Source organism: Leptodactylus fuscus, chromosome 4 (assembly GCF_031893055.1).
Source record: "Leptodactylus fuscus isolate aLepFus1 chromosome 4, aLepFus1.hap2, whole genome shotgun sequence".
Taxonomy (NCBI): Eukaryota; Metazoa; Chordata; class Amphibia; order Anura; family Leptodactylidae; genus Leptodactylus; species Leptodactylus fuscus.
In genome coordinates, this window is record NC_134268.1 from 203,354,709 (window position 1) to 203,380,673 (window position 25,965).

At 43.5% G+C, this 25,965-nt stretch overlaps 1 protein-coding gene across 1 annotated transcript in view; it reads right to left on the reverse strand.

The window, feature by feature from the left end:
- Positions 1–6,835: 6,835 nt before the first annotated feature.
- Positions 6,836–25,965, reverse strand: part of GPR158 (G protein-coupled receptor 158) — a 194,559-nt gene continuing 175,429 nt past the window's right edge. The window contains exons 7-11 of the mRNA XM_075271687.1: positions 21,328–21,566; positions 17,716–17,854; positions 15,663–15,768; positions 13,902–14,048; positions 6,836–8,613 (exon numbers count right to left, since the gene is read on the reverse strand). Coding sequence (XP_075127788.1) covers positions 6,844–8,613; positions 13,902–14,048; positions 15,663–15,768; positions 17,716–17,854; positions 21,328–21,566 — 2,401 coding nt within the window. The 3' untranslated portion in view covers positions 6,836–6,843. The remainder of the gene's footprint in view (positions 8,614–13,901; positions 14,049–15,662; positions 15,769–17,715; positions 17,855–21,327; positions 21,567–25,965) is intronic.

Below are 25,965 nucleotides of genomic sequence, written 5' to 3' on the forward strand. Positions count from 1 at the left end.
ATTGCTATTGCTCTGATCACTTTTTATTCAAAGTTTTATCAGAGGCAAAACAGTGAAAAAACAGCGGTTTGGCACTTTTGCTTTCTTTTCCCACTATAGCATTTACCGTATGTGAATTTTTTTTTTATACATTTGTAGAGTCGGTGTTTTAGGACACAGGGATACCTAATGTGGAGGTGTTTCACAATATTTAAGTACTTTTATATGTGTTCTAGGGAAAGGGGGTAATTTGAACTTTTATTTTTTATTTTTTTACTTTTTTAAAATTTTTTATCCATTTATTAGACCTCCTAGGGGGTCTTGAACCCCAGGGGGTCTAATCACTAATGCAATGTATTACAATGCTAATTCATTGCAATGCATTGCAAAAATTCGGCATTTCTATTGCAGGCTACATAGAACATATTGCATATTGCATGACAGGCCTGAGAGCCTTCACAAGGCTCCCAGCTGTCATGACAACTGAATGCTGAGCCCAGCGCTAGCTCTCGGTACCAGTGATCCACAGGAAGAGCCCACGTGCCTCCGGAAAAATGGCGCCTCAGTTAGAGGTGCCCGTGGATTTAATGTCCGCGATTGGTGCGGACACTGATCGCGGGCATTAGCTCTGGGTGTCTTCTGTATAAAATAGACACCTGGTGGCCCCTTGACTAGCTCTCATCTTTAAACACCAGACATGCGGCATACTAGTACGGTGGATGTCGGGAAGGGGTTAAAGGGAATGTGCCCTATTTTTTAAGCCAAATTTTCACTTATCTTTTAGGAATTTTTGAGAATATTTTAAATAATTTTTCATGTTACTATTAGAAAAAGTGTGAACCAGTTAAGATCAAACCAGATTCGATCTGAATTTTTTAAAGGTTTCCAGTTGGACTGAACCTGAAACCTTTGGGGTCATCACCCACAAACCAGAAGTTAAATTATTATACTCAGGGGTCTCTTCAGACCTGAGTATAATAGGTGGAGACCCAAGGAAGGCGTAAAAATAACAATTATACTCATGCTCTCTCACCTCTTACGAGCCTCCTCCCACCAGGGTGCGACGCGCTCTCTGTGTCCTCTTCTGACCTCCTTGGTGATGTTGTGCACCATGGGATCACTGATGAGGCCTGTAATTGGGCCTACAAATTTCACTCTGACCAACACACCTAATAATAGGCTGACCCTTTCTAATTTTGTGGGGTTTTCTTCACAGCAATCACCTCATTTACATCATAGACAGGATTACAATACAAGATAACACCAATATAGGTGACACCACTGATAACACCACATTGCATTTGCTACTTGTCACACAACAGACAACAAAACCCTGAACTTGCACTTTGCCAATGTAAGGGATTCATATAATTCATCCGTCCTACCACCCCTAGGTAGATCGGATCACAACCTATTGCATCTGAGACCGATTTACAAGCCACTTGTGCGCAGAGAACCAGCTGTTACTTGTACAGTGAGGCTCTGAAGGAATGTTTCAATACAACTACATGGAAAGTGTTACTAGACTCTTGACTAGAAGTGTTACTAGACTAGTGTTACTAGTATTAATGCTCGGAAGACCAAGGCAATGGTGGTGGACCTTAGTAAGCGGAGAAGTGCTCCGATTCCAGTGAAGATCCAAGGGTCAGGCATTGAGATAGTTAAGAACTATAAGTACCTAGGTGTGCTCCTCAATAATATACTAGACTGGGCTGATCACCTTTTTAGTCCAGAGACCACTTCTTAGGGCCTTTTTCAACTCTGTGGTTGTTTCAACCATCTTTTTTGATGTGGTCTGCTGGAGGAGCAGTATATCAACCAGGGACAAAAATAGAATCGACTGGGTGATTAGAATGGCCAGCTCTGTCCTTCAAAGCCCCCTGGACCCAGTATATGTGGTGGGTGACAGAAGGATACTGTCCATGGTGACCTCCCACCCCATAAATAAAAAATCCCACCCCATGTATAAGACCTTGACGGCACTTGGCAGCACTGTAAGTGACCGACTGCTTCACCCAAAGTGTGAGAAGGAGCGATATCAGAGATCCTTCCTCCCAACCGCGGTCAGGCTGTATAATCTACATCAGACCAAGCGAAGATCACTCCGCACAGAGAACTAAATGATCCTGAAGTCTTCTTTCTTTTTTTCTTTTGCTGCTATGACTCCTAGTATTTTTTCTACTATTCTGAGCTTATGTGTGTCTCCTTCTGTAATATATCACTGTGTATTATCCTGTATCTGTATTACTCTGCTGCTGTAACATACTGAAATTTCCCCACTTTGGGACTATTAAAGGATTATCTTATCTTATCTACTAACAATAGATGATGTCACATCTAATCTCCTCCCCCTCCCTGCACAGAACATGCCTAGAAAACTCTTCCATAGACCTCAATCAGTCATCTCCAGTCTATTGCTGTCTATAGCCGTGCATATGATGTAAAACATATCACTAAATTCTGCTACCAGAGCAAAGAAGAAGCTCAGACAAGATGGCCGCCCCATAATCATGTACAGGGAATAGAATAAAAATATTTGCAATCAGATTATTATTATTAAGTCACCGAAGTCGATTTCCTTACAAATGTGTTTTATTGCATTTATTATAATATTTACATGCTGCGACACATCACAACATAAGTCTATCAAATTCTTTTTTTTTTTCATGTTTTTTTTTCATGGTGGATGCTGTACAGTAAATACCATTATGTAATATATTATCGGTAACACAGATTAGGGTGACATCTCTTACAGTTTCAATTCTTATGCATATTTCTTCTAGAGTTACTAAAAGTCAGAAGGCAGTGTTTCATTGGTCCTATCTACCACTTGCATGCAGAAATCTAGGCCGCAAACGGGAAGTACTGGCAGATTTGATGCAAATAATGATACTGTGATGACGGGGTTAACTCTTACTGCATAAGGTATTTGGTAAAAAAATAACATATCGATACTTTGTTTCAAAACAATTCTATAAATTAGAGACACAAACGGTGATGTGCAAGTAATGCATGCAGTCAGGGGACAACTTAGATAATGCTCATTCGGCCAATGACGAAACGCGTGGCGAAACGGTCTAACAACCCATATATTGTTTCATATGATGCTGTTGAAACATAAAACTTGCGCCCTGACAAAGATAGTCTTTATTGTAGACAGTTTCGCAAATCTACTCCAATATTTATCAAAACTATCTGGTCATGTTACCCCCATACGTGCCAACGACGTGGGCACAAAATGTACTGGCCATGACTCCTATCTGGACCTGACCGGCAAATAAAGTGCCCAAGTCATATATAAAATGACTACCAGCCCAGCTATTCCAGAGGTCCAGGAGGTCACCCCTTTCTTTGGGAGAGTGGGTAAGCAATTACAGGCCTAGATTTGCCCCCTACTTGCCAAAATTTGGGCAGCAGTATCCAGGAGAACTCCCTAGGGGAGGGCCCACACCCTCTTTCAGACACTGCTTTGCCTCTTTTCATGTGACTTGGCTTTACATGTGCTACCTATGTCTATGTTCTGGACTTGACCGCAAGTCACGTATGAAATGACTACAAGCCCTGTTCTTTTGTGAGTCCAAGAGGTCAACCCCGTGAGTTGGCAAGATAGTGTTACCCAAAAACATTTGTTTCATATTTGCCAAAATTTGGGCAGCAGTGTCTAAGATAGATTTTTTTTTTTTTTTTTACAAATATGGTCATTTTTTTCAATACAGACCTAATTCTTGCAGAATTGAATCTGACAAACAATTTGAGAAAATTTACCCAAAACAAATTTGGGACATTTACTCATCTCTAGTCCTGGGTACCCATTGAATTGTATGTAAAAGGACTACAAGCCATTCATGTACCATTCATAATACTGGTGTTTTTTTACAAGGCCGACTCTCCACTCACCCTCACTTTATTCTTGGTGGGGCTTTGGTTTTTTTCTGGATTTCTCCAGAGATCGGATGGTTGGCTTTGGATTGTAATGGATTCTGTTAAAATGTTTCTCTCCGGGTTTATATAGAGATATACTCTCCTACCAGATCTGACTACAATCATGGAGAAACACAAGTGGTATATCTTCTGAGGCAACCGTATGACACCCAGCGACTATCATACACAGGCCCTAATATAGGACCATTGCATGGTATTTGCTTGGTGTTGGCAGATCCATCTCTCCATGTCCAATGTCAGATTGGGCAAGTGAACAAACATGCCTGGATAAACCATTTGAGTTTCTCTCTTTTTTGTTTCTCAGTTGACATGTTTGCTAGTTAGTGGGTCTTGTTTTTCCAGGAGGAGCTGTATTTTTAATGGTCATTCCATCATTGTTTTTGGGTTCACTGTGGTATAACATATTATGGTGGTCCTAAATTTATACAGTTTGTTACATTTTGCTAGCTTTACACAATAACACCCTTTCATAACCCTTGGAGGTTCCATATTCTGAGATCCATAACTTTTTTAGTTTTTTCAATTGTGAGGGCTTTGTTTGTTAAAGATGCGCTGTAGTTCATATTGGTACTATTTTGTGGTACGTAAACTTTTTGATCACTTTTTATTCCTCTTCTGGGATAAAAGGTGAACAAAGCCAGCAATTCTGGCATTATATAATTGAATATCCTTACATCTCAATAGTCACATTCACTTTTTCACCGCTTAGATGCCATGACGCTAAAATTTTAGTTATTGTATAGAACCTGCAACATACTTTTACAGCATAGGTTGGAAGGGGATCTCTAGCATTACGCTAGGTTCAAACTAGCATTTGGGTTTCCATTCTCCAGATCTGCTTGGGAACCTGGCAAATGGAGACCTTATCTGCCTAAAAAGTGGTTTCCAATGGAAACCCATGGACCACATAGACTATAATGGGGCTTGGCTGCCATGAATGAATGGCATGGGCAGCGCATGGTGGACATGCAGATGTCTTCCGTGTGCCACCGGTGCACCAGCCATGCTTCCATGGCCCCTTTTATTCAATGAATAGGAGCCATGGAAGCATGGTCACAAAATCGGACAGGAATAGGACCTGTTCCATATTTTGCAGCCCGTACAGTCGGCTTACACACATGATCATGTACAGGCCCTTAGAAATGAATGGGTCAGTGTGCTAGCCAGGAAAAACCCAGATAGCACACTGACCAGACATACAGTCATCTACAGAGGGGCTAAGGGCGTGTTTCCATGTTCAGGTTTTCTAATGCAATTTTTGATGCTAAAACCAGGTGTGTACTATAAAGGAAAAGAAGATCTAAGTCTTACATGGCTGTTTTGGTTGTGACAACCCTCAAATATACCCGAAGAGAGTCAGGACACCCACACACACATTAGACGGTCAGCTACTCCTGTGGAGATTGGTATGTTTGGTCGACATTTATCTTAGGTGCTTGGTTACCTTAAAGGGGTTGTCCATAAATTTATTGTGGGGCGCCGACAGGTAGCCCACACGTGGATCAGCTGTCTGAGGCCACATCCGAGGCCTATACTAAATACTGAATGGACAGAAACAGCTCCGATCCCTGTATCGTGGCTGAAGCCGGTACTACAGCTCAGCTCCTATTGACTTCAGTGGGAACTGCTCTATAGTTATAGTGACCAGCCACTATACAAGGCATGGAGCCATGTCTTTGCAGTATAGTACAAGTGGCCCCAAACATCTGATCCATGCAGGACCACCTGTTGGCCCCTCACCGATCAGAAATGTTCGGTCTATCCTAAGGATAACTTGCTGATCGGTGCTGGTCCACTGGGTAGGCCAAACCCTTTAAAGGAACACTGTGTGCAAAATTGATACATGGTGCTGTGCAGAATTCAGGCCATGAGAGGGCGATGTTGGTTCAGGACTAAGGTTGAGCCGATCATGAGATTTCAGGATCGATTTTAAAATCCGATCATTTTCTAACCGATCCCGATTGTGAAATTTGCTTGATCGCCAATCGGGGTCCAATCTTAACAAATCCCGATCGCTCAACCCTAGTCAATGCTTCTCTACGGGAAAAGTCACTTTTAGGGTTGAGCCGATCTTGAGATTTCAAAATCCAATTTCCGATCATTTTCCAGGAATTTGCTCGATCACCGATCGGGATCCGATCTTTTCCGATCCCGATCGCTCAACCAAAGATGAATCACGCACTGCCCCCAAAGGCCTGCACTAGGTATTGCACAAAGAAGTTTTGGCTGATGAATATGGTAATGGGTGAAATATAGGACTTGTCTCATACTTAGAATCGCGCCAAACAATATGTAAGTTGTCCCCTGAGGTACACAAATTCGTATTTAGGTAGGACCATTTGATTTCTACTAAATCTAAGGCTATAAGCACTAACTCCATATGTACAATAAGCCAAACAGGTATGGTAACATTCCATTGAAAAAAATAAGAAAACCCTGAATAATACAGTATCAAACTAGAGTACTGAATAGTATAGAGAGGTGAACAAAAGAGAAAATCAAACCACAATATAAACCACATCAGCCCAAAAAATAGTTCTCGTACAATAGACGGCTTCTCAAGCCAAGTGAAAAGTTACTATAAAGAAAAAATTTTTAGAGCAGGTATTTTGGTTGCAATATCAATACAATATCTGCAAATTTGCATAAATATTTTGTGTCACAATATATCAAAGATATTTGCAAATATTATACAATCTGGAATGCTTTAACATGGGACACGACCGTGTACAAGAAAACATATACACATATAAGAAAATGAGAGCAGTCTCTTTAGAAAATGTACTTTTTTGGATGCATTAAATTAGCAGTGCTATTAGGGTTAAATAGGTCAAGTGATACGTCCCACTCGCTTTGTTTTTGCTGATGGCAGCTGGCCCCTCCCCCACCCCTCCCCCTCCGATCGCTTCTCTCGATGCATCATTATTTCCCACCACCGGTATCATGATAGTCCCATGGACAGATGTCCACCATGTTTGACTTATGCATTGTTTTGTTCTGTTTACTGTCAGATGATTCCGTATCTTGCTCCGACTGTGACGTTGAGAGACTTTCCCACGGGCACACTTCCGCTATTTTGCATTTGTCTATGCCGTGTTGGTTTGAGGTACTTTTCCCTTTACTGACGGAAACGGCCAAGGAATGGTCTCCAACCATGGAGCAAACCTCGGCACTTTTTGACTTGTCCATCTTTATGACCGGATCCATCTCTTTTTCGTGATTTTTATTTTGACCCCTCGCGTTGCTTTCCTCTTTTTTTGCAATACTTTTTGCTCCCTTCTTTTTTGAAGGACTGGTTGGTATGTCTTTAGAAGGGGATACGGGACTTAAAGACGAGCTGGTGGGTGAATCTTTACTTTTCTTTACACTTAATGCATCCTGGGGTTGGAAGTCCCATGGACATACCTCAGCTCGAAGAGCTAAAGTTTGTGGTAGATTATTATTGGAATTATGGTGGCCATCTGGTGATGGTAAGACCCCCTCAATGGTGGGAGGATTTTTTTTGCGTTCTTTATCTTGTGAATGAGTAGTTTGTTTGGTCAATGACTCTTGATCTGTTGTCCCTGTATCGATGGATTGGGACTTTTTTGTAGTTTCATCTTTTCCGATGTGTTCTTGGCTATCCTTTGCATTTAGATCGGATTTACCTGGACTCTTCGGCTTGGATTGGTGGTGTGCTTGATCTGTGGTCTTAGACCGATTATGGGATTTGCTCTTAGAACGTGATGTATGATTCTTTTCAGAGTCCAAAGGTGCAATGGAGACATGCTTCTGCACTTTGTTTTCAGAAGGCACTGTAGTGGGAGTAAGATCGTACATTTCCCAAGGACATACCTCTTCGATGTCGAATTTATCCTTGAACCCCGGAGCATCTATGGTTTTCTCGGTATCCGCCAATGTCAAACTCATTGCCTGTTGCTTCATGATTCCAGGTTTCTGAGCTTTTGCGGCTTCTTCGATGGGACTTGATGTTCGGTGCTGCTCCAAATTCTCCTCCTTGTTTGTAGAAGACGTCGTACTTTTCGGACCTGCATTTTCAGTAGAGTCTACTCTTTGATATTTATCGGATTTCTCTACATTTTTAGTTTGTTCGCTGAGTCCCAGGCTTTTGTCTTTAGAGTTAGCGATGGCACTAAGCGATTTTTGGATCACTGACAAACTTGGGTGTAAAGGTTTCTTATCTAGGCTCAGGTTATGAGCACTGGCAGATTTGCAGACCAAGGGAACCGATTCAGCAGATCCTACGTCCAACTCTTCGCTCTCTCGGTGTCCCGGCTTCTTTCCGTTTGCTGACGTTCGTTTTACGTTTTCACACACATCGGTCTTTTCTGAAGAAATTCCATTGGGTGTGTCATTTGGTCCTCTTAAATGGTCGTATGTGCTATGGGACTTCTTCAGTGAGAATGGTCTGTGCTTGGAGTCTTCCTTTGACTTTGCGTTATGTGCGTTTGAGTCTTGGTGATTCTTCTTACAGTTACTGGTACTATTTTTAGGATGGCTATGATCTGTGCCATCTTTGTCTTCCCGAGAGCACTGCCTGCTGACTGACTCCGGGATCTCGGTGATCCTTCTCATAATGGATCGCCCCAATCCTTTCTTTGAACACCTCTTTTTTTGGAGATGTGGGTTGTTTGCGATCATCTTCTTCCTTTTGTAAATCTCCAACTGAGTATATAGTTTCTTCAGCTCGTCCTATTAAATGACACAAGCAGAATACATCTATTAGCACAGTATACACAATTACCAATATGTTTTTCATTTTATTAATATACCAATTGTAGGCAATGCTCATAACCTGAATGCAAAAGACAAATCGCTGCAATGGATGGTGGTTATTTTATTACTATTTCATGGCCCCCACAGATATAGCCCTGATCTCAGCATAATCCAGTCTGTGATGACATGAAGAGACAGACGGATTGGAACAAGCAACATCCACAGAATATCAGGGCTTAGATCCAAGATGGCGGGAACAACCTCCCTAAAAGCAGTCGGCAAGTACTGAGAACTGATGGAAGGCAAAGGGCAAAGGTCACGCCAAATATTGATGGGATTTACAGTTCTCTTTTCTTCATTCACTTCATGTTGTTAATGAACAAAAATAAGCTATTAACCCTTTTATTTCTGCAAGCATTCTACAGTATTTGTTCTACACCTAACTATAACTTTTGCGTAGTACTGTACAATGACTTTACACAGCATTCCCAAATACACACATATACACACGCAATACTGTGATGACAAAACCAGTCAGTGCTTATAGCAGGCATGTAGTTAGCTACTTCTGACGGTGTGTACAAGTGACAATAAGTGCATTTTCTGCTCACATGAGTATGTCTGACACCACAGCCATTGCCATTATACAGGCCCTGGTCAATTTCATCAAGTGCCTGAAATGAAGAACCAAACTGATGTTACTCGACTATCAATTTGTGCAGTTGACTATTGACTGTTTTCATCATTGATTTTGGTTAGTTATAGGAAACCTGCCTAGACCTTTCACAACCCTAATCCTCTAACCCTGCTTTATACTGCGGGGGTTCTGTTTCTATATATCTGCTTGTTATTCTCCCATTAAACACCACGTCATATACTATTTGGTCCTGAATAGTCATGGACGGTGAAATCATAGTCACACTAGCTGTTGCCTTTCTGGCTTCATTTATATCACAAGCCAATCCTGGGGGGCATCCGGCACATGAGCAAAGTACAGGTATACCCAGAGGAGGTATGGAAAAAGAATATATCGTCATACTCACTTTACCTAACCTCTACTGGGCGCCCTTGTGGTATCTGGTGTTTGTTTCCAGGTGTCTTCCAACCTCTCCCATCCTGGGTGACCCTGGAGGATGGAAGAGGCCAGAAGATACTGGGTGATGCCTGGGAACTAACTCCAGCCACAGCGAGGGAGCCTCGGAAATCTGCAAGATGATAGTATCACTGTTTGTTACTAATCTGGACCTCCTCTGGACCTCTATTCATTTGTTGGCAGTAGACCTGAAAAATTTTGCATTCGGCCAAATCCTAAATTTTGGTAAAACTGTTAATGAACAATTTTCAAACATCACAAAAATTGCATCCTTTTCCACATATACAGCATGCTCGCCACTATTCCAAAATTTAGGACATGGGAACGGCTTCATGCAAGTAGGACTTTTCTCTCCGTATTTTCCGGGCGGAAAACTCTGCAGACCCTATTATAGTCTATAGTCTTTTTAAGCGGATTGGACTTCCAGTTTTTGGGTCCCCAAGCATACCCGAAGAATGGAAACCCCAACCTAGCAGAATGAAAATAGCCTGGACAAAAATGATGGTACCCCTAGAAAAGATTGAAAATAATTTGACTATAGGGACGTATTAAACTATAAAGTATGTCCCATATTGATGATCATGAGAGTCTTCACAGTTGTGATCATTCAGTCTTCTTATTCACAGGGTGAAAAGTAGTCACTGTGCTCTTTGGCAGCATGGGATGTACTACACTCAATATGGACTAAGGAAATCAAAAAGAAAATGATAGACAGACATGGTAAAGGCTTAAAGGGATTCTATCATTAGAATCCCGTTTTTAGCTAAACCCCTATCGGAATAGCCTTAAGAAAGGCTATTCTTCTGCTACCTTTAGAAGTCTTCTCCACGCTGCCGTTCAGTACGTATTCCCGATTTCTTCATTATGGTAATGGGAGAAGCCACAGGAAAATGGCCGATGGACATGCGCAGAGGGCGCAGTCAGCTTTTTTCCTGTGGCCAAACAGGAGAGAAGAAGCGGAGGCGGAGATCAAGAAGAAGGAGGCACAGGGGATGCCCCCAGTGCTGCGAGAAAACTCATTATGGTAATGAAGAAACCGGGAATATATAACAAATGGCGGAGGAGAGAAGACTTCTAAAAGTAGGGGAAGAATAGCCTTTCTTAAGGCTATTCCAACGTGGGTTTAGCTAAAAACGGGATTCTAATGATAGATGCCCTTTAAAGACCATCTCCAAACAGCTTGATGTTCCTGTTACTACATATTATTCAGAAGTTTATAGCCTATGGGACTGTAGACAACCTCCATAGACATGGCTGCAAGAGGAAAATATGTAACAAATCGCAGAAATGGTTAATATGAATGGTAAAGAAAGGGCCCACAAAATTTTTTAGAGGTGAACTCCAAGGCCCAGATATTTCAGTGTCAGATCACACCGGCTGTTTCTGTCTTGGTCAAAGTGGACATAATGGAAGACAAAGTGGACATAATGGAGGAACTGTTGAAAGCAAATCATAAAAAAGCGAGATAATTTGTCAAAATTCATATTAACAAGCCACAAAGCTTCTGGGAGAATGTCCTTTGGACAGATGAAGGAAACACTAGCTTTTTGGCAAGCTACAATAGATATATTTTCACACATGCAAAAATGAAGCATACAACGAAAAAAACATAGACTTCGGAGGCTTGGTTATGTTTTGGGGCTGCTTTGCTGCATCTGGAACAGGGTGTCTTGAATCTGTGCAGGGTACAATGAAATCTCAAGACTATGAAGGTATTCTGGAGCAAAATGTGCTGAAAGCTTGGTCATGGCTTAAAACATCCATGAATGGCGAAGGGCAAAGTATTGGAATATTCTGAATTGGCCTTCTATGAACTTTGAACATCTTTGCAGTCTGAAGAAGACACCCTTCAAACCTGAGACAGCAGTTGATGTGACATAGCACCTGAGTTAAGCTAGGTTTATTTTCACAAATGTTGACACACTGAGCTCATAAGGTGAGCCATCACTGGTCTAGCTTTTAGACAATGGCCTAAATTTACTATTAGTTAGACAATGCAAAGTTACAGTAAAAAGTCTGACCATACGCCAGATTTATCACAGTGACTGATGCTGGATGATAAATCTACCGTATCTTTATACTGTCTGACTTACTTTGAGCAAGAGGTTTTTTCTTACAACATTTCGGCACATTGTGGAACATTTTATGAGATTCCACAACTACAACTCAAACATGTCAGAAAATTCTAGCCCAGCCTAGATGTGCCATATTTATACCAGTGTCTAGTCGAAACCACAAAAGTAAATCTGGGCCATTTTTTGACTGGCACGGCTTCACACAGATTGGGACTGCATGCAGCAAGGAACGCTATGAAGTACTCTATGACTTTCAGTAGTCTGTGCAAATCTTTGCTCCTCTGAATTTCTCACTTTCCCTTCTCCTTTTTATATGTGTACATACATTGATGTCTTTATCTTTTATCTGACAGACTTTGATCTCTTTGGCTTACCCTTGTGTTTCGAATGTAGAGAATCAGCTCCGGCAGTAAACAAAGGTATCTAAATATGGATATGTAACGGATATTGTAGAGGCAACTAACACCAAACAGTGCAGACTAGAATAAAGTGGAGCACTTTACATATTGTAACAATGTATTATTTCTGGGAAAGATAATCTGCAAATAAATCGGGAAGACATGTAGGAAAATAATATATAATACTTTTAGAGATCCCTAGGAGCACGTACATAAGAGGAAAGATGACCATAAACATTAGATGCAGATTTTGGTTGGAGCTTTTGATCATCTATGTGTATAGGAGTGTCCCAGCACTTCCCAAGTGGCAGATGCCAGGGCAAGAAGAGTCAGACATTTTGGACATCTTGGAGGGGTTTGGCGGTGACTTTATCGTCCTCACCCTGTTAAGGGGAATGCAGGCTTGGCCAAATAACATACTATACAATACTATGGACATATCATCGCTATAAGTCTCAACATGAATACAAATACATCATAGTGCCAATCATTATCATATAAGCATAATATTCTATAATAGATCAGCACAAATGTACAGTATGCTCATAAACAATATTGTGACTAGAGATGAACAAACCAATTTGTAACAAGCCAGGTTTGTTACAAATTTTCCCAAAATTTTGGGTTTAGCTGAACCCAAAATTTTGGAGGTTTGCCACTCACAAATTATTTATTTAATCTGGTGTCCCAGAATATAAAAAAGAAGAGGAAAAAAACAAAAAAACACTCCTACTCACCTTTCCCCATTGGCTCCGCCATGATGTCTGGTCATCTCTCCTTGGCATCTTCCAGTTTTCTTTTTGACATAAGTAGTCCAGGACCAGACTAAGGGCTATGATTGGGCCAAAGCAGTCACATATGTGGGGGACTCAACATTTATGACACTTTGAGGCACTAATGTCACAGAGAAGATGAGAAGATGGATGGGACATCTGGTAAAGAGGACTAGATGATTTTTCTTCCTAATATGCTATTCACCCCGTTACTAGAGAAGCACCTGTTTATAAATCAGTAGGCTCAAGACTGAGCATAGGGAGTGGAGGAGAGAGGAGCAGGTCAATCTTCACAGCTTCTACATGTCTATACACAGATCTGCTGCTCTGTGTTCCCTGTCTCAGAGATGTTGGCAGCTTCTACAGAAATGAGTGTAAGTCTCCATTTCTGTAGAGCTGGGGGCTGTTTGTCCCATAGCTTGTATCTACTTCTGACTAGCTGCTTGTGTCATTGCTGATGGGATGTTAGTCATTGATACCAAGAAGTTTTTCTGAGTTTTCTTTTTGTCTTTCTGTGTTAGGGATCTTTTTAGCTACATCATCACCTGGATTTGCAGTCCAGTGTCCTTTGATCTCCTATATTATGGTCATCTGGCTTTTTTTCAGCTATGTGTTTGCTATTTTATAGTTACCTCTGACAGAATTACAAATACAGAAACCAGTAGTAGTAATAATGGAAAGGGGTGGTGGCTGTCCTCTTGTACCCCACCTCAGAGAAAAATGCAAAATACAAAATGAAAATGCGCTGTAGCCATAAGGAGACTATTACCAGCAGAAATACTCTAGTTTGGATCCCAGAGGTCAGACACTACACAAGTGATGGGATATCCTAACATCATGCTATTGGAAAAGGAAACAAAATGTCCTATAAAATAGAAAAACACATAGGGATTGATGAATGAGAGTAAATGATGTATGATCATACCCTGATATCTTCTGGATCCAAACTGTGCTCACTCCAGGCAGAGGTAATACTGCTGTTCAGATAAGATCCAGACCTTCCCATGTCCAGCTCATCTTCATAGGCCTCAGCAGCAATGTCATCCCTCGGATTATTATGCGAGCGGGAAAACTGAAATAAATAATACAAAATAATAGAAAAATGAAAAGATAATAATAATGTAGAATATCCATAGGTATCACTAAATCGTCATTAATCTGTCTGTATTGTTTGGGATACCCTTTCCCAGCATAAAAGTGGTCATAAATGCTCAGTATGAGGGGTCACCTAGCAGTGAGATAGACTTTGTTCACACTTAAGTGGAGCACCTATAGGACAGGTCACTTGTGAGTTCCACAATTATCTGTAGTATAAGGTTGGCCTTCAGCTTGGGCCCCCTGTGTAACTCTCACAACCATCAGTTGTTTCCCATAGGTACATTTTAGTGGTATTTGCATTTCCCATTTCTTCTCTATCTAGACTCGGACCATGTACATACAAGCTTCCTACTATTTGCCTTACATAGTAATAATTCCCCTTTTGTGTCACAGAATCCCTCCTTGTCTATATACTGCTGACCTTCTGCTATTTTTGCCACGATATTGTTATTTTTTTCCTTTCTGACAGTGGAAGGCTGTGAGTCATAAATCATCTTATTCCACTCACCAGAGGCCAGGATTGATACATTTACGATTCATAGACTGCCAGCTATCCAAGGGAATCAGAAAGGAGTTCAAAGAGTTTTATACAGTCCTAGTCTATTGGTGGTGACCTGTGAGTCCCCCTGACTTCTGGGCCTAATTCTGACTGCAAACAATACAAAACTCATCACATGACCATGAACTCTATATTACATGACTACAGACTGTATATCACATGACCACGGACTGTACATCACATGACCATGGACTGTATAGCACATGACCACGGACTGTATATTACATGACCACAGACTGTATATCACATGACCATAGACTGTATATCACATGACTATGGACTGTATATCACATGACCATACACTGTATATCACATGACCATGGACTGTATATCACATGAACATACACTGTATATCACATGACCATGGACTGTATATCACATGACTATGGACTGTATATCACATGACTATGGACTGTATATCACATGACCATACACTGTATATCACATGACCACGGACTGTATATCACATGAACATACACTTTATATCACATGACCATGGACTGTATATCACATGACTATGGACTGTACATCACATGACTATGGACTGTATATCACATGACCATACACTGTATATCACATGACCACGGACTGTATATCACATGAACATACACTGTATATCACATGACCATGGACTGTATATCACATGACTATGGACTGTACAGCACATGACCATGGACTGTATATCACATGACTATGGACTGTACATCACATGACCATGGACTGTATATCACATGAACACGGACTGTACATCACATGACCATACACTGTATATCACATGACCGCGGACTGTACATCACATGACAAGGGACTGAGTTTGTATCGACTAAGAGTAAGCAGAATGAATGGCAATAAGTAGAGATCTAGGAAACTGTGAGGAATTAATACAGAAGGTATACAGGAAAATTGTACAACTTTTCATTATATAAATAATAATATTTGTCTCTCAATATTGGTCTGAAGCTAGACAACCCCTTTAAGAGATCCAAATATCCAATGTATTTCAATGATGCGCCGGTGACTATTAGTTACCTTGGGTATTAGCAGCAGCCCCACCGTTACAGTCACAGTCAGATGAGTGTGAACAAAAAACAGTATCAGCATCCAGTCTGGCTGAAGTTTCGTTGCGAACACAAACCTGTATTAGGGATACATTGAGGAGTGAAGAAACGTCTAGAAACTGAAGATATTGTATAACAGTGGTCAGTAATAATATATACTGTAGCTTTCAATACATTGCAGTGCTTATATAGTACTGATACTGAATTACAGTCTGTGTCATAGCCCCGAGCAGCATTCACAATACTACTGCTTGTTATTGGAAACAGTCAACAAGCCTCTTGTTATACCTTTTATAGCTTACAGTGCAAGTAAATTGCTAAGATTGGTGTATTGGTGTTTGTGTAGACCAGGGTCCCCAACCGCTGGTCTGCAGACCAGTACCGGGCCGCGGGGCATGTTGCACTGGTCCGCGCATCGGCGGCGTGGAGTCAGCAGCTGCTGTGGAGTTGGCGAGTGCCCGGGGTTGAGCCAGAACCCGCCAGCCGGCTCCACAACACTGACGCTTGGTTGTTGCTCATCGGGATAAGGTGAGCGAAGTGCGGGGTTGTGCCGGGACCCGCTGTATGTCCGGGATTCTTGTACTATGCAGGACATGCAGCGGGTCTTGGCTCCACCCCGCACTCGCCTAACAAACTTTGGGCAACTACATTACACGTCACTTGTCCCTGTGACGTGTAATGTAGCTGTAGTGAGGCTGTAGTGAAGTTAATAGCAGCATTAGAAGTGATATCCGTCATCAGTAGCCATCTTCATAACAGTGTCTGTCATCAGTAGCCATGTTCATAGCCTGCTGTGTCCATCAGTTTGCACTTTCTCTTGTGTTTTCATATGTACATGATTCTAATCTACACCCCCATGCTTAACCCTGCCCCCAACCACACCCCTTCCCCACCCCCATCTACCCCTTCCCGTCCCCACCGGACCATAGAAAAATTGTCTCACTGAAACCGTGGTGGAAAAAAGGTTGGGGACCACTGGTGTAGACCATAGAAGACAAATTACTAAAATAAATTCCGTGCAAGGAAGCTTGAAGAATTGTGAATGCAGCTCTGCAACCATAATAATGCAACCCCACCCCCACACATATTATGTCATGTGTCTTCAAGTCAGAAATCTATCTTTATAGTGCCACCTACTGGAGGTCTTGTAGCTACTCTGCAGTCAACAACTAACTCTAAGTCTTGCTGCCTAAGGCTGGGTTCACATGGGGGGGGGTTTGGACCAGATTTTGAGGCAGAGGCCACCTTAGCATCTGGTCCAAAAAACAGCTAGCCTCGTATAGATTTACTAGGAGGGAGTGTCGTACCGTGGACGTCCACGGCTGAATCAGCAACAGATTCCGCCTGAAGAAAGGGTATGTCACTTCTTTCTTCTACGAGTGGCAACAAACCGCTCGCGGAAAAAGGAACCCGATGAATTCAATGGGAGGCGTTTTTTTTGAGTCGGTTTAAAAAACTCCGTGTGAACCCGGCCTAAGGGTATGGGCCAAACCAAGAGTCTTCCAAAAGAAAATAATTTGCTAGAGTAACTGCAGACAGCTGCTTCAGGGCTCCTACGCCTAATAATAGACTGAAACGTGTCCATTCTGTAGGGGTTATCCCTTCCCTCTATGCTTAGAAAAACTTTCCCATAAACCTGAGTCAGCTCCAGTCTATTGCTGCCTATGGCCATGACGCTGCTGTAAAGCAGATCACTAAATGCTGTTAACAGTGCGGAGGAAAAGCTCAGGCAAGATGGCCGCCTCCATAGTCATGTACAGAAAATAGAATAAAAAATCTAAAATCAGACAATAAAAGGAGGTTAGAGAAAAGGGATTAAAGGAATTTAAAAAAATATTGGCGACGCATCCCCTTTAAGAGATGATTCTCCTGGTAATTGTGGTGCGTCTGATATCACGATAGCACAGATTAATGAATGTGTCCCAATAACTGCAACGTGCTAACAGAAAAGAAGAAAAACTTTCATATAATGTATTGCAGCAGACAGATCCGGCCGTCCACAAATAGACTTTACAGTGACTTGCCTAATGGTGTGGAATATTGCCGAGATAATGAGCTCGTTGTGAACCGCGACAGCCATATAGCGAGGCTCGTGGAAGGCCGAGGGGACCGTGCGCACTGCATAGCAAAGATATACCCCCCAAAGGAGGAATACAAATTCACCTAAGGAAGAGAAAAAGGACATGTTGGAATTAAAGTGATATCACCAGTCAGACGGTATCCTGTATGGGCATGTATTCTATACACTGTCTGCCAATAAGTATTTGGACCCCTGCGGTAGAATAGAAAAACACCATTTCTTCCTATCCAATAGTTGGTAGACCCCAGCAGACACTTCCTTACAGATGGGATTGAGCGACACAATACTCCCGGATACCTGGTGACACTCCTGGTGTATGTGAGCCATCGGTTGGGTGCGGTTTCTCTGGCCAGCACTCGTCGCTCTCTATCTCCCAGTTTCGGGGGTCTGCTGACTCCGGGCATGTTCCGACAATCACCATCCACTTTCCACTTCGTAATCACATAGGCCACAGTCCATTTTGGGTAATCCAGTTCGCTTGTTATGTCCATTAAGGATCGACCATTCCTGTGATACCCCACAATTACCCCTTTCTCGAAATCGGACAAATTTGCACTTCGTGTCATCTTGCATGTGACTAATGCCAATGCTGTTTTCTATATAATGGCGGAAGGCGCGACGTACATCACGACCGCAGATATCTTCATCTGCATGGGTGTCCAAATACTTATTGGTAGACAGTGTATAGCATGATGACTAAGGTGAATTGCCAACATTTATATACTGTACTTTATACATTGCAGCACATGAAAGGGCTTGCCCAAGACCCCAAGTGCATGGGATATTAAAAACCTCCGACACTGTACAGTGTAATGGTGGTGCCAGAGCACTGCTCAAATAGGAACAGAGCTTAATCGGTGCGGGGTCCTAGTGTTGGGTCCACACCGAGCAGATACTCATGAGCTAACTAGTGCTCTAACGGAGTAATTTATATAAGGCTGAGGCCCCACATTGCGGAAACGCTGCTTTGTTTTTTAGCCAAATCCAAGGATGGCTACAGAAGTAATGGCAGATATACAGGAAGTTCTTACATTTCTCCTTTCTGCTCAATCCACTCCTGGCTTTGGCTCAAAAAACTGCAAAAACATCTGCAACAAAAATAGCTGCGTTTCCGAAACGTGGGGTCTCCACCTTATGCAAATGAGGCCGTTGGTGCACTGAATCGCTCATCCGTGTCCCATCAGCATATATTATTTCTCAGGCTGGGTTCACACCAGCGCTTGTATTCCATCCTCCATTCCGCTTGAAAAATATAAAAAGTCCAGCATTGGGCGGAAACCCAGCAGAGGACATTATAGTCTATGGGTGTCCGTTAGAGATGAGCGAGTACTGTTTGGATCAGCCAATCCGAACAGCACGCATGCATTGAAATGAATGGACGTAGCCGGCACGCAGCGCGTTAAGCGGCTGCCCGGCGTCAAAGCGGAAGTACCAGGTGCATCCATTCATTTCAATGCGTGCGTGCTGTTCGGATCGGCTGATCCGAACAGTACTCGCTCATTTCTAGTGTCCGTAGGTAACTGATTTTTAAGCAGATTGGGTTTTCGTTTTGCGTTTAAAGGACGGAAACCCAAACACTAGTGTGACCCTAACGTAACTCTGTAATGGGGGGTAAGAGTTGAATATGTTCGAGGAGACCCCCTTTACATCCTTGGCGCATTCACCACCACTATGGCCCTTGTATCTTTGGCTTCCAGAACATACTGATCGATTTATTTTCTTTCCTTGAAATTGACCCTTGTGTAGGAAGTTTAGACTTCAAGGGGGACCAAGGCTGATGTGACTGGAATAAAATCTGTACATTGCTATCCTATAGGATGGCGCTATTTGAGGAACAGAAAACTCTTATGGAAAAATACTTCGTTTTGAGTTCTTTTTCCCCCGCACATTGGTCGGTAATCCCAATACACTGTAGTGTTTGTTCATTATGATCAGAGCACATTATCAAAGAACAAGGCTTAAAAGTAACATTAAGCGTGTCTTCAACTTTAATGTGTTCGACGAGATAATGAAAATGAATCAAGTGTCCTACTTATAAAGAAAAGATTTGAGGAAATTGTAACCGCTCATTTGCATGATATTAACATACAGCAAAACTGAAATGAGTTCATAGCGATGTCTAACAGAATGGGAATATGGGAAATGCCCTAAAACGTATGAAAATCAGTGGGAATAGTCTTATAAATACATACTAACGTAGCAGATAAGGATGGACAGAGACACAAGTAGGGTTGAGTGATCGGGAAAGATCGGATCCCGATCGGCGATCGAGCAAATTTCACGATCGCGATTGGCTGGAAAATGATTGGAAATCAGATTTTGAAATCTCAAGATCGGCTCAACCCTAAAAGTGACTTTTCCCATAAAGAAGCATTGACTAGGGTTGAGCGATCGGGAAAGATCAGGATCCCGATCGGCGATCGAGCAAATTTCACGATCGGGATTGGCTGGAAAATGATCGGAAATTGGATTTTAAAATCGATCCTGAAATCTCAAGATCGACTCAACCCTAGACACAAGACATCAAGTCAATCTTATAAACCTACCAGGCTGATCCAGAGAAAGGCAAAAATTTGAGTGCACCTTCCCTGGACCTCTGCTTATTATGACCCTAGAGTAAACTAGTGATTCTTGCTTGGCAAACCCAAAAAATCTTGGGTTCGGCTGAATCCTCAAATATCACTGGTGGGAGGTATATGGCTATACAACCAGGGACAGCTCTTTTAGATCTTTGGTATTCCAGCTCAATGCTTCCCAGTCCTGTTTAGAGGGGTATTTGGGCCACAACAAGTTACCCCTTAAGGATAGAGGGTAACCTGTTGATCCTGTTTCCAAATGTTATGCCCCCTACTGATCACAAGAACTGCGGTGGATGGAAACGTTCTCCTCTGCTCTGTTTATTTCAATGGGGTCACCGGAGATGAGCGTTGTTTATCCAGTGGCCACATTGTTATGAATAGCGGAGGGGGTCACAGATTTCCACCTGCTGCCTTAATCTGGGCTGCAAATCAGATAATGATATTAACCGCATCTTCACAGGTTAGGGGGTAATTTGAGCTGCAACTAGAAAAATCAAGCTGCGCCTTGTAAACAATGACGGGTCCAGGGCACTTGGAGCCCTATAGACCCTCTAATCGGTGTGTCCCTGTTGTCATGCTATCTGATTTAGCCTGTTCATCTTCTTTTAGGTTCTGTTCACACTCTGGGGTTTTATACATTGTATCCTGTTTCTCAGTTCCATCTGCCTGCTCAGCTGCTACCAAACCAGGACCAATGCAGCGAAGACCAGATGCCCATATGGAGCTTAAACGGTAAAAACTGGGGAATCTTCTGGGATTGCCTTTAGAGGTTGCCCCAAGCCAAAAAAGATTAATAGCACAGGGTCCCCCCCATCCGCTGCCCATGACAAATCGAACCCGGTTGGTCTGATATTGACTGCCTGTTCTAAGGATGGACCATTGAGTCATGGCACCTTTATGTGAAAGACCCTTCTGAACCAACCGAGCACAAGTCCATTATTATCGATATATGATAAAAGTAATAAATACCAACATACCCACGGCCATCATGTAATCCCATCGATCTATCAGACACATCTTAAACTGAAAATGGTCGGAGGTTTCCCCTTGGACAATCAGAGGGATGTTTCGATCCATGTTCTGGAAAACAGCAGATGTCCAGGCCACAAGGAACCAGAGGACTAACAGCAGGATGACAGCCAACATCTTCATGACTCTACAGCTGGTCATGTACGGGATACGTTGCGCTGTCCGAGACAGAAACACTTTCAGGACCCTAGAAGAACAGAAAAAAAAGATACTTCTTTTCATGATATCCTATAGGTTTTATTAGATATTAAGGTTACAATGTCCTCAGGCTCCACAGGGGACACAGAAGCTTCTATCACTAACTACTGATGAGCAGACAGTTCCTGTCACACAGTTATACTGTATTACATACCTCCCAACTTTGAAATGACTACAGAGGGACAATTTAGGCATTACAAGTCCAGCTTCCAGCCCCACCTCTACATCTCTTTGTGTCCCCACCATGGCCGCCATCAGGAATTTTGGGGCCCCATACAGCCTAAGTGTCTGGGCCCCCGCCATTTTAAAACGACCTTATTTTGCGACATACCAATTCTGTATTACATTTCCCTTTATTTAGCAGCATTACAAGGCTTAATCAGATTCTATTTGCAGGTAAAATCTACTATGTGTAGAGAGCCAACACCATCTATAAGAGCCCTCCTAATAAATCCTCAGGGCTTTTTCACATTGCGTTTTTGGCCTCCCTTGCCGGGATACGTTGGTAACCAGTCAGAATCAGCTGTCAACTTATCCCTGCACAAAGAACTGGCCATTAAAAAAAGGGGGCCTGCAGTTCTCCGTGCAGGGATAAGTGGGTAGCTGATTGTGACTGGTTACCAACGTATCCCGGCAAGGGAGGCCAAAAACGCAATGTGAACACTCCTTTAAAGTGAAAGTCCCACCCCCAAACAGGCTGCTATGCTAGTAGCCTACATCATTATTAATACAAAGCACACATACCTTTGGAGGGATTGTGTGGTTTGTAGTTCTCCAGCTAAAAACTTATATATTATATATTATTGCCCCAGCTTCCTCTCCGCAGTGCCGCACACCCGATGTCCCAACAATCCCCCCCCCTCCCCCCGTCCACCCTCTAACATCTTTCCATTGCCCCCAGTACCCATATCTCCCAACTTTTGAAGAACCAAAAGAGGGACAAAATGTGCTTTGCGCGCCGCGGGAAATTTAGCCCCACCCACTGTTATGTTGACTCCGACAACTCATTAATTTTTCATGTGCCCGCACACTGTATAATCCTCCTACAGTCACCTGTAAACTATATGTCCCCCCTCCGTCTCTCCCCCAGCTTCATATACACCCTTCATCTGCCTCCAGATTCATGTCCCCTCCATCTCTGCCCCCAGATTCATGTCCCCCTTCCATCTCTGCCCCCAGATTCATGTCCTCCCTCCATCTCTGCCCCCAGATTCATGTCCTCCCTCCATCTCTGCCCCCAGATTCATGTCCCCCCTCCATCTCTGCCCCCAGATTCATGTCCCCCCATCTCTGCCCCCAGATTCATGTCCCCCCAACTCTGCCCCCAGATTCATGTCCCCCCATCTCTGCCCCCAGATTCATATCCCCCCCATCTCTGCCCCCAGATTCATGTTCCACCATCTCTGCCCCCAGATTCATGTCCCCCATCTCTGCCCCCAGATTCATGTCCCCCATCTCTGCCCCCAGATTCATGTCCCCCAACTCTGCCCCCAGATTCATGTCCCCCCCATCTCTGCCCCCAGATTCATGTCCCACCATCTCTGCCCCCAGATTCATGTCCCCCATCTCTGCCCCCAGATTCATGTCCCCCATCTCTGCCCCCAGATTCATGTCCCCCATCTCTGCCCCCAGATTCATGTCCCCCCAACTCTGCCCCCAGATTCATGTCCCCCCATCTCTGCCCCCAGATTCATGTCCCCCCATCTCTTCCCCCAGATTCATGTCCCCTCCATCTCTGCCCCCAGATTCATGTCTCCACAGCTCTGCCCCCAGATTCATGTCCCCCATCTCTGCCCCCAGATTCATGTCCCCACATCTCTGCCCCCAGATTCATGTGCCCCCCATCTCTGCCCCCAGATTCATGTCTCCACAGCTCTGCCCCCAGATTCATGCCCCCCATCTCTGCCCCCAGATTCATGCCCCCCATCTCTGCCCCCAGATTCATGTCCCCCCATCTCTGCCCCCAGATTCATGTCCCCTCCATCTCTGCCCCCAGATTCATGTCTCCACAGCTATGCCCCCAGATTCATGTCCCCCATCTCTGCCCCCAGATTCATGTCCCCACATCTCTGCCCCCAGATTCATGTCCCCACATCTCTGCCCCCAGATTCATGTCTCCACAGCTCTGCCCCCAGATTCATGCCCCCCATCTCTGCCCCCAGATTCATGCCCCCATCTCTGCCCCGAGATTCATGCCCCCCATCTCTGCCCCCAGATTTATGTCCCTCCATCTCTGCCCCCAGTGTTATGCCGTCCTCTCCTTCATCTGCCCCCAGTTTCACGTTCCACATTAGACTTACCTTCTCCTTCGTTCCCCCGCTGCTCTCTCGGCGCCTCTCTCTCTTACTGGCGCACAGTTGTAGACGCGATGTGACGTCATCACATCGCGTCTACACTGCCGGGTAGCCGGCGGCAGCGCTGAAGCGAGGAGCTGACCTGTGTCAGCTCCTCTCTTCGCTGCTGCCGCCGGTCTCGCTGACACATATGCGGCTGAAGCGAGGAGCTGACCTGTGTCAGTTCCTCTCTTCGCTGCTGCCGCCGGTCTCGCTGACACATATGCGACAGCTTCAGCCGCATATGTGTCAGCGAGAGAGGCGGCAGCAGCGAAGAGAGGAGCTGACACAGGTCAGCTCCTTGCTTCAGCCGCGTATGTCTGCAACTCAGATCTGCGTCCTCTGGACGCAGATCTGAGTTGAATCAGCAGACATAGAATGACTGCTGCGGGCGCCAGGGGGCCGGCACACGGTGGCGGGCCAAAACCGGGCCCCCCCATTTTTAAATTTGGCCGGGCCCCTGACGCCAGTAGCAGTAGTACTGGCCTATCGGCGGCCCTGGTCCCCACACAACGCAGTGCCCCTTAGTTGGCTCCAGTATGGTATTATTTACCTTTTGATAAATCACCCCATAGTATAACATCCCCCTCAATATGGCCTCCACAGTATAAAGCCCCTCTAATGTGGTCCCCACAGTATAATGCCCCCCTTATCATGGACCCCATATTATAATGCCCCATATAATATGCCCCCCGCAGTATAATGTCCCCCTGAATACGTCCCCACATTATAATTTTTCCCTCCTTCGGCCCTCACAGTATAATGCATAAATTTTTATTATTTTTAAAAACCCCAAAAACTTATACCCATTCCTCCACTGTCCAAGACCTATGCCTTCTCTGTCTACTCCAGTCTCAGGGAGCAGCAGACCAGATATAGCAATGACACTACATTGCACCTGCTGCTCCTCAGATACTCAGAGCTGAAACAGGGGCCAAATGCTGAAGCATGGAGCAGATGGCTTCCCACTTCACCATTGTATTCAACTCACTTACAAACTCTGGACACAGATGAATTAAAGCCAGGACATTCCTCCTGCAATCCAGGACATCACTCAAAACCTGGACCCCTCATACTCAATCCAAGAGGATTGGGAGGTATAGCTATAATGCAGGCGCTCATAGCTCAGTCTCCCTAACTATATACTTTTAGTCTCTGTAAAGAAGGAAGGAAAATTGCACAGCCCCTCCAGCCCAGCAGGTAGATAAAGTACAGTCTCTAGCTGTCCATGATATGCTGATTCATCATGGGATTCATAGCAGAGTGAAGAGAAAGAGAAATATACAAGCCAAGATGGAGCATCATCAGGAGTTGAGGACAAGTTGGATTGTAGGGTTATGAGGACAGTATAATATAATCAGAATTTATAATAATAATAATAATAATAATAATAATAACAACAACAACCTGGGGTGACCGTCAAGTGAAATTATAGGGATAGAAAAAAAAGTTTTTAAAAAATCAATGTTCTTTTTCCCTGATTTTGCAGTGACATGCTTGTTATGGCGCCCTCTGGTGTTCTTTTAATTCCCTTACAGAATGTCCACCTAATTCATCCAGTGCAGGTGGTCAATACACCCGCCAGATCCCTGTCCTATCCCCTGAATTTTTCCTGCTATTGTGCAGACCAGCAGATAAAAAGGACACTAGAAGTGGCTTCTCACTAGCACTGGACTCATTAGGTGGACATTCTGGGGGACAATCAAATGAACACCAGGGGGCGCCATAACAAGTATGTAACAGCAATATTTAGACCCAGGAGTATATTGTAAATACTTGCAGTAGAAATACTGATATGTTTTATGTGATGTAACAGGGAAATGTAATACTTAATTATGCAACATAAATTAGTTATGCGCCATGTAAATTTTCTGGATATTCTCTCTTTGTTTTAATCTGATAAATCCCTCCCAGCAGTGCAGGCTGAGCACAGTATGGGTGCTCATTAATCTCCTTATGAATTATTGGTTCGGGCAATGCATTACCTTTGCTCCAGCTTATACACAGAATATACAAGTTTAATTGAACATGCTAACACTCTATGGGTTCACTTAA